The 14,524-nt window shown below is 50.6% G+C and overlaps 1 protein-coding gene across 1 annotated transcript in view; it reads right to left on the reverse strand.

Annotated features, from left to right (window-relative positions):
* The window catches only part of NMNAT2 (nicotinamide nucleotide adenylyltransferase 2), a 151,364-nt gene that overhangs the window by 13,451 nt on the left and 123,389 nt on the right, over nucleotides 1-14,524 (reverse strand). Inside the window, exons 5-8 of the mRNA XM_004688553.2 lie at nucleotides 13,188-13,314; nucleotides 11,699-11,779; nucleotides 10,668-10,712; nucleotides 6,874-6,950 (exon numbers count right to left, since the gene is read on the reverse strand). Of these exons, the coding sequence (XP_004688610.1) occupies nucleotides 6,874-6,950; nucleotides 10,668-10,712; nucleotides 11,699-11,779; nucleotides 13,188-13,314 (330 nt within the window). The remainder of the gene's footprint in view (nucleotides 1-6,873; nucleotides 6,951-10,667; nucleotides 10,713-11,698; nucleotides 11,780-13,187; nucleotides 13,315-14,524) is intronic.

Raw genomic sequence — 14,524 nt, forward strand, 5'->3', positions numbered from 1 at the left:
AACCTATCTCAGCAGGGCTTTAAACGGACCTACTTGGAGTCTTTTGGTCAGCAATAGTGAGGTAGGTGTATGATAAGACACTGACCCCCCTTCCTTTCAAGGGTGGTGTTTTTGCCTATGAGTAAATCTCCTTTCCTTTTGCTAATTAATCACCTGGTCCTCCCACCCTCTTTCTGACTAAAAAACTTTCCATTTTTGTCAACTCTCAAAGAGCCTTTCAACACATTAGTTGGGATGCAACTGATTCTTGAAGTATTTGGTGAAGCCAATTCGAAATTTAAATGCATTTTCTTGGATTTTTGTGATTTAGCATAGTCTATATTTATTGAGTGTATCCTGGGTTCAAAAACTTTTTTAATGTGTTGATGTTTTATTTCACATATTATTAAAAAAATGACATAAAAAGAGAAATTTTTAGACAGCAAGTACCTCAAGGGCAAAAAACATATTTTTGTTCATTCTGGTAGCCTGAGGGACACACGAGGACACTCTAAATCTGTTCTGCCATCCACAACATAAAAACAAAACATACTCCTAGTGAGTTAGACCTTCAATAGAAAAGTTTTTATAAAATTAGTGTGTAGTAGAGAGAAGAGAATAAAGGATAATAGTTTCCAAATGAATTACCCAAAGTCACCCATCCCCTCATGGGTAAATGTCCAGTCAAGGGCCTCCCTGGTGGCGCAGGGCTTAAAGACACAGCACTGTCAAGCTATCACCAGCCACTGCAGCATGAGTTCAATCCCCAGCCAGGGAGGTGACCCATATGGCACAGCAGACCTCCCCTGTCTCACCCATTGCTCCCCTCAGCAGTGTATTTCAGTAGATCCACCTGTTCTGTTCTCCACTCTGTCTCTGGAAATCTTTTTCCTCCCTCCACACCTCTGCCCCATTCTTATATGCATAAATAAATAAATTTTAAAAAAAATGTTGAGCCAAAAAGGGTTGGCCCATAGTGAGGCCACTGAGGCCCAAAAGCCTGCCATAGTCTAAGGCATCTTCTGCTGGGGACCCATAGAAAAGGGGCAGAAGAGGCCAGGCGAGTCTGGAAGGACAGGAGCAAAATCAAAATACAAGTTAAACAAAAAAGGCTGCTATTGTCAGCCTCCCCAGGGGCGTCTCACCCATGTCTGTTTCCAGTCTCCTTCCATGTCCCCCAAGTCCCTGGTGCCAGTCTAAGGCTGAGAACCAAGGGTGGCTTCTTTCACATATCTCTGCTCCAAGTGCCTTCTCCACGTCTTCTCTCCAAGTCTTCCCCCACCCCAAGTCTCCTTTGCCCAGACTTCTCTCACTTCCCCTCACCACTCAATTCTACCCTTCCTTAGGTGGCAGAGGGAACATGGATGGAGTAAAGATGCTGAATCAGAATGAAACTGCCAAGCTGCCTTCCTCTATAACATGGTAGACTAAGCAGGCAATAGCCTAAGACCCCTAGACAACAGGCTTTGTTGGGGTGAGGAGATCGAGACAGATCTGCCAGGACCGACCCTTTAGATTCTGGTCTTGACCTTCCATGAACGCTGGTCCCTGCCTGCACACCAGCACCGGCTCTGGCGTGGCTGGCAGCACAGCAAAGACTGGGTCTCCTAGGGAAGACGAGTGCTCTACTCAGCAATGGATGATCTGGGGGTGGGGGGGAGGGCTGGGTCCTGGTCTCCAAGGCCAGTGCAGGGACCAGATCTTGATGTCCCTTGGGAATTAAGAATGAAAATTGCCAACTGCCACACAAGCAGCTCTTTTGTGCTCCAACAAGAGTAACTTGACGAATAGGAATGGAATTTTCACCCCATGGAATGTAACGGGTTCTCACTGGATGAAGAAGGTCAGAATTTGCTGTGGGTTAATGGAGCTTTGTACTTAATGGGAAATGCCCAAGGGTTGTGTCTGGGTGGGAGTAGGACTTTCCCTTTAATAGTGTAATTAATTTCCAGAAGAAGAGCATTAAATCCAAAATGAAAGAAAGAAGGAGGCTGAATTTATGGAGAGTGTGTGACTGTAGGAAGAGGCCTCGCGGCCCTACTGTGGAGCAGACCTTCTGGCCGATTCCCATCTGGGTGGGAGCAAAAACCTATGACCTCTTTTAAGATATTTTTTAAAAGATTTATTTACTTATGCATACAGAACTGGGGTACAGGACACTTACTGCAGGGGCAGTAAGAGGATTCACCAGAGACAGAGTAAGAAGCAGAACAGGCGGACTGATGAGGTATACTGCTGAGGGGAGCAGCTGGTCGGTCAGGAGAGGTCTGCCGCACGATGTGGGTCACATCCCTGGCGGGGGATCGAACTCGCAAGGCACCAAGGAGGCCTCGGCCAGCTTCACAGGGCTGCCTATTAACCTGTTGCGCCACCAGGGAGGGCCCCTCCTGACATTTTTTTATAGTAGGGTGGAAAGTCTCCTATTCCCACCACCCTCCCCCACAGTCGTATTTGAACTGGTGGTTTCTCTCTTGTCTTGTTTGGAGCTTCCTTAGATGACTTGGGGGTGAGGGTCTAGCATTTTTGAAGATGAATATACAGAAACCCTATTTAAATGGGGCTGGGAGGCTTAAAGGGGTCCTCATGCACCTGCCCTCAGCACACATTACAGATTCCTACTGCAAGAGACATCCCTGCACTCCAACCGGAAGTGACGCGAGTTTACAACCCCAGCGGGAGAAAGAAGGATCCACTCCCCGCCCACCAACACATCCGCCAGTGACAAAAGGCCGCTTGCAATGATAGAAAAGAATCGTGGGTTCTTTGTGCCATGAACCCTGCTTCTAAGTGTTTTGTGTTGTTTCTGAAGAAACTCATTCCTCTGGTGAAATAACCGGTTGCTTATTTGCTTGAAGTCAACAGACTTTACCCAAAAAACACTGCTTATTTCCTTACCCTCCCACTCCCCAGTAGTGGACAGATTGAGAGCTTTGGGTTCAAGGTCACTGAACATAGGTATGGTCAACAGTTGCTACTTGAGACTCCTGATCATAAGGAGAAATGTGATCTGATAAAGGGTTGCATGAAGGAGTGAAGGCTGGGACAGAAGCAGGTCTCGTGTCATCCCTGGCAATGTCATGGTAAGGAACAGAAATCCCTACAATGGGTCACTTCCAGGTAAACTCCAGTAGTAAGAACTTCCTAGCATAACAAGTAGAGGTCACCCTATACCCAACCTTAAAAGAAAGGCCTTCCTTTTCTAAACCTGTAGCTCCACCTTTCTTCAAGTAAAAACAGCAACACAGCCCATTGCATCACCAACTCATTTTAAATACCTGATGACCAGCCCCTTTGCTTGACCCCATCCTACTTTGAACAGAAAATCTGATTCCCTATGAGAGGAATGTGAAGGACAGAAATCAATATTTTGAAGTTACTGACTTTAAACTCACTGAAGAGTGTTCACTGGATGCAGTGAGGGGACAATACAGGGGAGACACCTTCAAAGCACAACGAGGAGGGTCTGCTGTTGCTTCCTCCCCATTTCTGAGCTAGAAAGAAGCTAAAAATTTGTGAAACCTACTTTCCTCCCAGAGAGCAGCTTAAGAGCAAAGCCTCTGCAAAAAATGGGGTCTAGGGGCCTTCCTGGTGGCACAAGGGGTTAAGTCTCGAACTGTGAAGCTATCCACAACCTCTGCAGCATGAGTTTGATCCCCCGCCAGGGAGGGGACCCACATGGCGTGGCAGACCTCTCCTGACCACCCACCACCGTTCCCCTTAGCAGTGTACTTCAGTAGATCCACCTGTTCTCCCCACTCTGACTCTGGTGAATCCTGTCACCATGACCCCCACCTCTGGCCTATACCCCAGCTCTTGTATGTATAAACAAATAAATCTTTTTAGAAAAAAGAAAAGAAAACGGAGCCTGATAATCGTAGGTGAGTAGGACCCAGCTGCCCTTCCAGACTTGGCCCAAAGCCGCCAGGCCCAGGGGGACAGGAAGGGAGTCCCACCAATGCCAAGGGACCAATACACTCCCACAGGGAAGATGTTTGTGGGGACCCTGATAAACCAATGCTCATGAGGCACACAGGAGCCTCCCAATTTTTAATAGTCAATAATGTCTGAAACCAATTTCCTGTCAGCCCTGCAGAATAGAGATTTGGAGTTGAATTTTAATTTGGTTTAAATAGATTCAATGTGATATTTCTGGAATACCTCTCTGTGGGCTAAGATTCACACTTGTTGTGTAAGGAAATAGCTCCCCCCCACCGCCCCCACCTCATACACCATCTTCCTAAGAGGCTCACACATTCACTTGGCTGGATCAGGGATTGAGCCTTTGACCGGGTGGAGTTGGGGACACAGAGTTCTGTGCTCCAGATAGTTCTCTGGAGTGAGCCTTTGGCTCCACTAGCTACTGGCTTCTCAAATTTTCTATCTGAACCAATGAGTCATTTCAGCACCAAGGAACAACTGGAAGATGAGAGACCTGGGGTCCTCTTTCTGATCAGTTGTTCTTGATCAGTCATTCTGGGGAGAAGTCAGAGGCCTATCTAATTGGGGGAAACAAAATGGGAACGGTTGAGCCTCTGGGGCTCCAAACGGTAAATTTCCAGTTCCACACTGATTGATAACAAAAACACCCCAGAGACACCCCCACTCCATGCCTGTGCACCCAGCCCTTCAAGCTGCTGCAACGTCATCCGCCAAATCCCTCCACAGTGCCCACGCCCTCCTCCTGGGCGGGCCCCAGGCAACTATCCAGATTTGCTGGGATTCTTGAAAGAGCTTTGCTGTGGGCCTGTGCAGAATTTTGCCTACATTTTTTTTTACTTTCACGGCACCTTGTGAAGTAGAAAAGAAAGTGAAAGTCAATTAAGCCACTTAATCCAGAACTGAAAGGAGGTTTAGAATTTCACCTGCAGGTATTGTCGAGGAGTGGAGATGAAAGAGCTCCACAGTGTAATTTGCTTCCCTGAAACTCCCTTCCCTCTCTGCAGGGTCACCACATTTTAGCATCATGTGCTTCACCTTGAATGTGTAGGTATCTGTTTTTGGGAATTCACATTTGCTACATGTACCTGTATGTGGGTGGCTTGCTAGACACCTTACAGAGACAGCCTCCTTCAATTCTCCCCAAATCCCACGCAATGGGTGTTATTATGGTGCTCCTTTTCGAGATGGGAAAAACTGATCCTCAGGGCCTATTCCGTTGCAAGCAGTGTTGGAATCTTGAGTCTGGACCTGAAGGTTGTTTCTCTCTATCACGATCTCCCTCTTCCTGCTCCTCTCCAGAGACATAAATATATACGCATGAAAATGTCATAAGTCTACGTCATACTGTTAGGACAGGGACCCTGCCTCTGCCCCCACTTCCATGCAGTCACCTTGGATTGGCTATTGGAACGAGGGGCCGAAAGGGGTGGTCCGTGCAGCTCTGTAATATGGAAGGCAGATGGGTCCGGGGGCCCTTGCTTCTCTGGCTTTGACTGGTACCTGGGAACTTGGGGGGACTTGGAGGAAAACATGTGGAGGAGAAGCATGCAGAGACACTTGAAGGAGACTCATGGATGAGAGACACATAGGAAGCTGCCCGTTGGCAGAGAGAATGGCAACTGCCATTTGGACTTTTATTTTGCTCCTTCTGTCCCAAACCTGCCTGGCCCCTTCGCCCCTTTCCCATGGTTCCCCAAGAGAAGTTGCCTTGCTTTTAGGTATCAGCACCCCCAGCAAATCTGGTAACAGGGCCAACCCTGTTTGGCTGGAATCTGCCCACAAGAGGATGGGTAAATTTGGGTGTCTCATTGGGAAACTATTATTGGAATAGCCTCTCTTTCTCCCCTTTTTAGGCACATTAACTCTATTAAAATGTTTCACACTAGCAGTCTGCCTTCTTTATCTTTATGCAATGGCTGGCGTGACCCCATTTTAGGGAATGAGCCCTTTCAGTTTGGGGTTCCTGAGTCACTCTCAGTCATGCTCTCCTATTACCATCTAGTACTTGGGAGGACAAAGGTTGTATTGTGTATTAATTTGCAATCTCAGAATTCTATAATATTCTATAGATCTCTCTTAAAACAACAACCAAGTTATATCCTGTGAGGTGATGGATAGCAACTCACCGTGTTGTATTCCTTAAACTAAGAGAATGTTCCTTGTCAATTAGATAGCAATAAAACTGGGGGGAAATAAACAAGACCCAGATGAGCTGAGGGATTTATTCCAGGTCAGAAGGCAGCAAGGTAATAAAAAGGCACCATGTTTGAAGTTGCTGCTCTATGAATCCAGCTTGCATGGACCAGTATTGACCTGGGCTATCAGGGGAACAAACTAATGAAAGGGCAGGGTGGCGTGTATGTCAGAAGGTGAGTAACAAGAAGAGACTGACGATCACCATCAAAGCTGGCAACTGAGTGTCCAACTGGTAGAATTTAGCTTCCTGCTCCCTTCTATTCCAAAACAGTTGCCAGAAAGATCATCCTGACCTTTTGCCATAAACTTCTCCCTTCTTGACCCCCTTACTCCTGTTGAGGGCATTCTAGGGTAGAATTTACTACCTCTTCAAAAGGAATCAAAGAGAAACAAAACACACAGGAATCTCAAAAGGGTGAAAACTTTTAAAAAATCCTTCCTCCCCCACCTCTGTCCCCCAGCGTCCACACACCCAAGCACAACTTGCAGAAGGTATTCCGTGACTCAGATGGTTTCTTTCCCAGGGACTTTTCAGGAGCAGGGATGAGAATAAAAATGCTGTAGGAGAGAAAGCCTGGGGTAGGTGAAAATTTGCTTCCCTCATGATGGAAGTGGATCGCCTTCCTGGGACGTCAAGGTGGGTGGGAGATTGTGCTTTCTGGAGGAAGGCTGTGGGTAGGGTGAAGAGAGAGGAACAGAGGCAAACATCTAGTGCACCTTCCCGGCGCTCCCCCATGCAGCTGTGACCTTGCTACTCACATCTGCCTCATTCCACAGCCCTGGGATGCAAAAGGACTCCAGGAGGTCACTGCCACACAGAAGCAAGATCCGCAACTCTGAGGGGAACAAAGTTTGCACAGGGAGTAAGTGGTTACTTGGGAAACCTGCGATGCAGCTTTTCTCCTCTTGCACACAGACACTCCCCTCCTTTCCACTCCAGAGTCCACTTCTCCAGGCACCCCTGCACCAGGAGGAGCTGAAATCCCGGCTCCCCACTCTTGTTCCCCGGCACCCCTGCAGGCTCCTGTACTGATCAACCTTGTCGTTTAGGGTTGTATTAGTCATTCTGGACTGTCTTGGCTTGCCCTGAATTGAGGGACTTATGGGGAACATGGGTCCTTCTGTGCTAAATCAGGATTGTTAGTCACCCCAAGAGAGATGAGCCAGGTAAAGTCTAACTGCCTCTCTCTTGCTCCACGTCAAACTCAAGTGTCAACAATTTGGCTTCTCTGCTGTAGGGCCTTCTTTGGCGTTTATCTCCCCTCATGAGAGCTCAGGTGCTAGGGACAGGAAGGACACTGGTGCACCCATGCCATAGCTGAGGTCGCGGAATGGCCTCTCTTTACATGGCCATGCCCTCAGCAAAAGGCTCGGGAACCAGACAGAGCTCCCCTTCACAACTCTCAGCCACGCTCCCCCCAGTTGTTTTTCTTCCCTCATTAAGCCTGCGAAAGTAGTCCAGTGAGGCCCATCACTGTGTAAAACAGCAGCAAATTGGCTCACTCATTATTCAGAGCAATGGGGAAGAAAAGACCCTGGGATTCTCGGAACCCCAGCGGGAGAGGCCTCTGCCTGGGTGACTCAGGCTGGTGCCCCACCAAGAAGCCGTGGCTGTGGTCATCTTGTTGGAAGCAGTGAGTCTGCCTGCTCTGAGCCTCTGGGGCTGCTGCCCCAGCTCCCCACCAGGCCCTGTGACTGAGGGGTGGGCACAGCTCCGCTGCCTCAGACCCCACAAGCACTTTCAGATGCTGAGCCAGTCTCCAGATGGCTCATGAAGGCTGCCAGGCTGATGACAATACCAGCATCTCATTGTTCTGGATCTGGCCAGAACACCCTGGGGGAGTTCCAGGGAGCAGTGACATATGAACTGTTAAAAGGGGCCTGCCATCTCCATCCCCACTCCTGCCATCTCCATCCCCACTCCCTCCATGTGGCACGGTGGCCTTGGTCAGCAGTGTGTGATCTGACATAATAAAGTTAGAAAAAAATCTTTATTATGCAGAATGACCGGCACCTGTAGGTGCTCAGACAGGTTGAGGACACGCTGACCACCCAGGTCATCACACAGGCTGTTGGGGCAGCATGGGGTGGCCCTGCAGGTGACCCCTTCCAGCGAGGCTCTGGGACAGGCAAGGTGCCTCCTGCCCTTCACTCTAAGCCTTGCATGTCTGAAGGGGGCGGATGGGCTCGTTCCTACCGCTCCTGGCCCTTACTTGGAGCCGTGGAGTTCCAGGGAAGCTCTCTGCTTAAAGGATGAGGCTCCACGACGCTGCTTGCCTGAAAGCCCAGTGAGGCGGCCCTAGTTCAGCTTTCTCTGCATTGCTGATTCTCAGCTGGGGTGACTTATCTCCAGAATTTGGCAATGACCAGAGACGTTTCTGGTTCTCAAGCCTAGAGGGCCGGGCATGCGACTGGCATCGAGGGCTTAGGGGCTAAAAATGCCACGCAGCATCCTACAATGCATGTGGCTGTTTCTCCAGCACACACTTCCCCTTCCCAGAGGAGACGACTGCCGCCCTGGAGAGGCCCTGCTCCACAGCAGAAATAAAGAATCTCCTTTCTATTCCCACGCCCAAAACTAACTGTCCCACTCAAGTATTATGTAGGATTATTACTTCTGTTAAGCTAAAGCCACAGAAAGTTAGAGAGTGGGTCCCCATTTTTTTTTTTTTTTTTTTTTGGCAGAATCAGGAGAGAGGCATTTGCCACAAACGGTCACTGACAAGGCAGAGCGCGGGATTCCCCGCATGGCCACTGGAGGGCAGCAGTGACATCGCGGTCAAGGGAGCGGCCTTGGGGCTGGAGCAGGCCCCTAGGGGAGCAGCCAGCTGGTTAAGAACGGGCCAAGGAGCCTAAATGTTAAGTTAGAAAAAAATGGTTTCTTTCTCTCTTGAACAGCTCACAGCTCCTCCCACCCCCACTGGAGGTGACCTAATTGGGGGATTCACCCAACGCCCTCGCAGAAACCCCAGCTGGGAGAATCCAGGTCCTGGAGACCTTTCCGGTGCTCCCTTTACCCCAGAGCAGATGACCACCGGGACCAGGAAGCCCTGCGGTGTGGCCCCCTGCCTTCCACACTCCATGTCAGCAGCACGCTGTGCAAACATTCATCTTGGGGGTGTTGTGCTGGAGGAGGGGAACACCCTAATACCTGGGAGTGCTGGGAGGGTAAACAAAGGCACAGTGGAAGCTCGGCCACAATAAATTCTTCCTGGAAGCAGGAAGAGAGAAATCTACATAGGAATGCAGTTCAAAGTCTGCTCTGAGCTCTGTGGGGAAGCAAACTCCGGGGAAGGTGGGGAAGGTGGCTCTGGGTGGAGGCAGCGTGCAGTGTTCTGGGCCGATGGCTGCTTTGGGGGTCTGGGCAGCTGAAGAATCTGGACCTAAAGCTCCTGTGTCCTTCAGAGGAGCAACCAGAAAGCCTGGTGCCCCTTCTTGTGGCCCTCTGAGATGTGCTGGCCAATAAGGGATATTTAAATACAGTAGGTTAATTAGGGAGTGTGGAGTGTTGAATACTTGTGATCTTTGTGATGCCCTGTATTTAATACTACTCCGTATAACTTAAATTTTAGTAGTGGCTACATTTAACAACTGGCTTCAAAATTCCTGAAAATTTTACAACTGGTTCTAGTGCGAGAAATTCAGATGTAGCGCTGTGTTCAGATCAGCAGACCAGCTGGCGAGGGGCCCCTTGAAATGATATCTCATCTGCTGGGCCTTTGGGAGAAAGGGGTGGGGGGTGGCTCAGATTCAGCTGGTACCTCCCCAGGTCACAGCAGGAGGCCTGACCTACAGCCTGGACAGAGTCGACACCCAGGGGGAGGCCTGCAGTGTTTTTGCAGTTGGAAGTTAAGATGGAGCTTGTCAGCTGGACACCAGGCCGCCCCTCGTTCTAGTGACCAGCATTCCTGTTGCCATTGCCTGTCCTTGTGGCCTGGTACCTGTGCTGACTCCAGGGTCAGCCTGGCCTTTCTTCAGCTTCACACACTTGTGTCTCTCACCCACTCTGGAACTTTGGGACATTTCACTTTTCTGGTTTGCTTCCCAGTGGTGTGCAGAACTTTCACCTCCACAGGAGGGTCAGCTCTGTGTGACCGTCTCCATCTGCTCCGTCTCCATCTGCTCTGGCTGGGGGGGCCTGACAGCAGGTGTCCAAGCCTCTGTCCCAGGCTGCAGTGAGGGTGCTTCTTTCAAGCATGTTACCCTCTGAAGGAAGGCAGGGAAGCTCTCTGCCTTGAGCACAGGGTTGTGGGCAAAAGAAGGGTCTTCAGCCAGCACTGAGGCTCAAGTTCCATGACTTTGGATGAGGGAGAGAAGGCTCCAGAGTAAAACTGTCAACCGATCTAGTCCTGCCTCCTGGGAACTTGGCCAGTTTCAGTCAGGGGATATTTAAAGAGCGGTAACTAAGGTAAGATCTTTGAGGAACAATCATTCTTCTCAGAGTAGACCCCAGTACAAACATAACCCCCAAGGCTTTCAGACCTCTCCCCCCACCTCTTTGCTCATGGTGGAGGCAGCTGGCTGCAATGTCCCCACGTTCCAGCTCCACTCACCGATCTCCTCGTACCGCATCACTGTCCCCAGATTGGCATTCTCATCTGGGGAGGAGAGGGGTGCAGAGCATTAGAGAACTGATTGCCTAGCACCCTCCATAGGAGATGGGGTGGGAAGCAGGGAGTAGGTGAGTGCTTGCCTCCCTGCACAGGGGCATCTGAACAGGATGAGCAGAGAGTGTGGTGTGGCCTAAAATGGAGACGAGCAAACCCTCGCCCTCCAGGGACAGGGCACCACATTGCCAGGGCGTTTGGAATCAGACAGCTCACCAGGGAGCAGTGACCAACACACGCACCCGTGCTGAGCACCTTCTGTTTCTCTGTATTGTAGGGAGGCCGGCCACAACAGCCGCAGCCTCAAAACCTAGCAGACAGATTTGAGGCCATGAGGAGGTAGTCTGCTCTCCGTACAGGTGACTTTGTTCAAAGAACTAAAATGAGCAAGTATGAAGTTGGAGCCTCTGAACACGTGTGCAGTGTGCCACGCCAGCATTGAGGCATGGCGCGCGCGGAACCACACAGTGCCATCTTGGTCCCCTGACTCCCTTATTCCTCTACCACCCTCTGAGTTCCTTGGCAAGAAGGAAGGCGGCCTAAGCCTTCAGCTCTTCTGCAGCATTGGACTTGGGCTTATCAGGAGAAAGCACAAAGCACCTTGGGGGAATGATAGCCTCTCCCAAGCTGAGTTCTTGGGCAACAGTCTGGAAAAGAGGGGTGTTTGTAGACTCACAGAGGGGCCACTGATGTTCCCACAGCTGGAGAGCCTGGGGGGAGATTCTGGACCACCTAAAGGTCTTGGGCTGGTAGGCATTTTGGGGGTGCGGTAGGATGAGCACAGCCTCAGGGAGAGATGACCCATGAGGTCTCCCCAGAAGCCCACCAAGGCTCCCCTGACATTCTGGCCCCCTGTGACTCTCAAGGGTTACTGTCAGTGATGCAGCTGGGTGCTGCTCGTGGATGAAGGAAGGAAGGAAGGAGGGAGGGAAGGAGGAGTGAAGACAGGACTAGGAAACAAGGCGCTGCTCCCTTACCTACGAAGGTGAAGCGCTCCACAGGCGGGCGGACGCAGCAGATCCGGCTGAGGCTCTCCCCCACCTTCCCGAGGATCTTGGCTACAGGAGAGAGCAAGACAGCCAGGGGCGGCAGGAGAGAACCACACACAACTTACACTCGTGGCAACCAGACATCTGGGCCACTGTCAACAATGGGGTGGCACGCGGGGAGCAGTGTTGGGTGGTGGGAGCAGAAAGGGTGCAGAGAGAGAACGGAAATACAACAGCCAACTGTCCTCAGTCACAGGCCAAGGCTGGACCCTATCACCCTATCGAAAAACTGGAAAATGTATAAAAAGGGAAATAAAAAGTGCCCGTTATCCCACTCCTAGATATAACTACTCTCAACATCCTGTTATATTATTTATTTTCTTCCATTTTTATTATGTGCATTATGCAGACGCACATAACGGAACCCTATTCTATACTTCAAGGGCAGAGGTGCTCTTTGATTTTTCCTTTTTTAATTCCACGAGCGTTTCCCCAGCACTCCCATCACTGAACACTAACACCCAAATCCAAGGAGACTTGCCTGTGCCAAGGAACCCGGCATGATTCCTGCCAAGCTAAGGCATGCTTTCTCGTTGTAGATGGTCTTTGGAGTAATCAGACGGTGTACTTTGCCCACAAGAGATCTGGTTTTCAATGATCTCTGGGCTCTAATTCCGAAAATGCTTCTGAGCCCCTCCATGCAGTTGTAGGGACTATGACATTCTGGTTCTTTTGTTTATATGTAGACTGGTAACAGTAGATTAAAGTTTGTAAGCTTGTAAAGTTATACCAGCAACTATCTCTTGCAATTGACCCAGAGGAAAATTTTAGAAAGAGCCTGGACCTTGGAACCAGGCCGCCTGGAATATGAATTCTGGCTCTTCTACTTCTGAGCTAAGTGGCCTTGGGCAAGTCACTTACCTCATCTGCATCTCAGCTTTGTCTTTGTAAATGGGTACATAAAATCCACATCACAGAATTACTGCAGTGAGAGCCTGCGTGATGGGCTGAGGGCTGCTGTGCCCAGTTCTAGGTGTGGGGTGAGAACCAGGGTCCCCTGTTCTCTGTCACTGAAGAGGTGGGTAGGAGTCTAGGTCCTGGGTTTGACACTCAGCCCTGCTACTTCTTCACCTTGGGCAAGATGCTGACTCCCCTTGGAAGTTTCCCTTTTGTATCTTTAGTTTCCCATCAAGGGATATTTATTCATATTCAAACCCAGAAGAAGCATGTACACCATCACCCCATCTCTATGGCTCTCTCTCATCAAGACTGTTTCGCTCTGAACCCCTATATTAAGGGATCTCAAAGAACGGCCTCTTGAACCCAGTGTCAGCATCACCTGAAAAACTCAACTTTTCCTTCCCCTTCCAGACCTTCTGGCGCAGATTCTGAGAGACTCCAGCAACGTGGACACTGACGAGCCCTCCAGGTGACCCTGAAGTATGAGGACTACAGCCATTTCCCAAGGCTCCCTTACCTGCAGTGGGCTTCACAGGCACGTTGCTGTTCTGGTAAATGGGTTGGGGGGTCTCATTCTGGGGCTGTCCGATCACAGGCGTCATGGAGGGTGTGTTGACATTGGAGAGGATACAGCCAGTCACCCGCTGGGGAAGGGAGAGGTGCAGAGTCAGCACCCTTGGCCAAGTGACACATGAAAAGTGTCTCCAGTGACTCCCCAATGCTCATCTGGTGTGCATCCCGAGCAAAGGAGGGTCTTGAGGGGGATTCCAGACCCAGCTGTACCATGTGGCCACAGTAGCTGATCCAGATGGAGGCCAACCCAGTGGTGAAGCAAGGGACCCCCCACCCATGCACCCACCATGTGGCACAGAATTGGATCCAGGTCCTAGCTCTGCCCCACCGCCACTCCCTGTCCCCGGCTATGTGACCTGGGACAGTTAATTGACTTCTCTGGAACCTCAGTACAAGACAAGCATGGCTACCTTTCTGGGTTGTGTGAGGATTCCACCAGTGAGCATATACAGAACCGGAGTGCCTGGGATGTGGGGGGACCTGGCAGCAACGACTTTGTAGCCTTCTACTTACATGCACACCTGTCCTCCCTGCCGACCTCAGGGGACTCAAATGAGGTCGTGTCTGCAAATGAGCTGTGTAAGCTCAGGAAAGGTCACAGACACAGCAGGCACCGTCACCACCCACCGCGTCCCCACGCCAGGGCTGGCGGGGACGGCATCAGGCTAGAGAGCTGTGCCAGGCAGAGCAGGATGTGCCTGTGTGGCAGGAAGGGGGTAGGCTGTGGGCACTCGTGCCTGCTTGCCAGTGTGAATACACATTCCGGAGCCAAGCGGAAGTGCAGTGTGTATGATCCATTGTTCTGTGTTATCTGGCCTGGCGCTTCTCCTTAGTGCGACATTAAAAAACAGAGCTGATAGCGCAGCTTTCTTCATAGCTGACCCACAAGCAACCCCGCTAGCCTGCTGTGAGAGGAGGGACACATGGGGTAGCAGAGAAGGGCCTTCATAAAGGCCCTGGCTTAACGAGGTTCCTGTCCTGAAATCACCCCAACCCTTTTCTGGATTTCTGAGTTCCACTGCCAGAGGACCCCCGAGTGTCCCCCCTAAAGCACCTTTTCCCCAGGCCCCATGACAAGCCAGCAGCACAAGAAGCCTCTGAGCCCTGGAAGGACAGGCACAGGCCTTCTGTGGTACCCTGTGGATTCTGGAATGTTCCTGGGAGGAGGAAATCTAGCAGCACCAGCCACATGTGGGAAAAGAAGCAATTCTCCACCACGTTTTCATGTACTAAGTGGCTTGGTGACTGAGGAGTCTTCCCCTGGCTGATGCCTTGTTAGCC

Source organism: Condylura cristata, unplaced genomic scaffold, assembly GCF_000260355.1.
Source record: "Condylura cristata isolate star-nosed mole 26May11 unplaced genomic scaffold, ConCri1.0 scaffold00024, whole genome shotgun sequence".
NCBI lineage: Eukaryota > Metazoa > Chordata > Mammalia > Eulipotyphla > Talpidae > Condylura > Condylura cristata.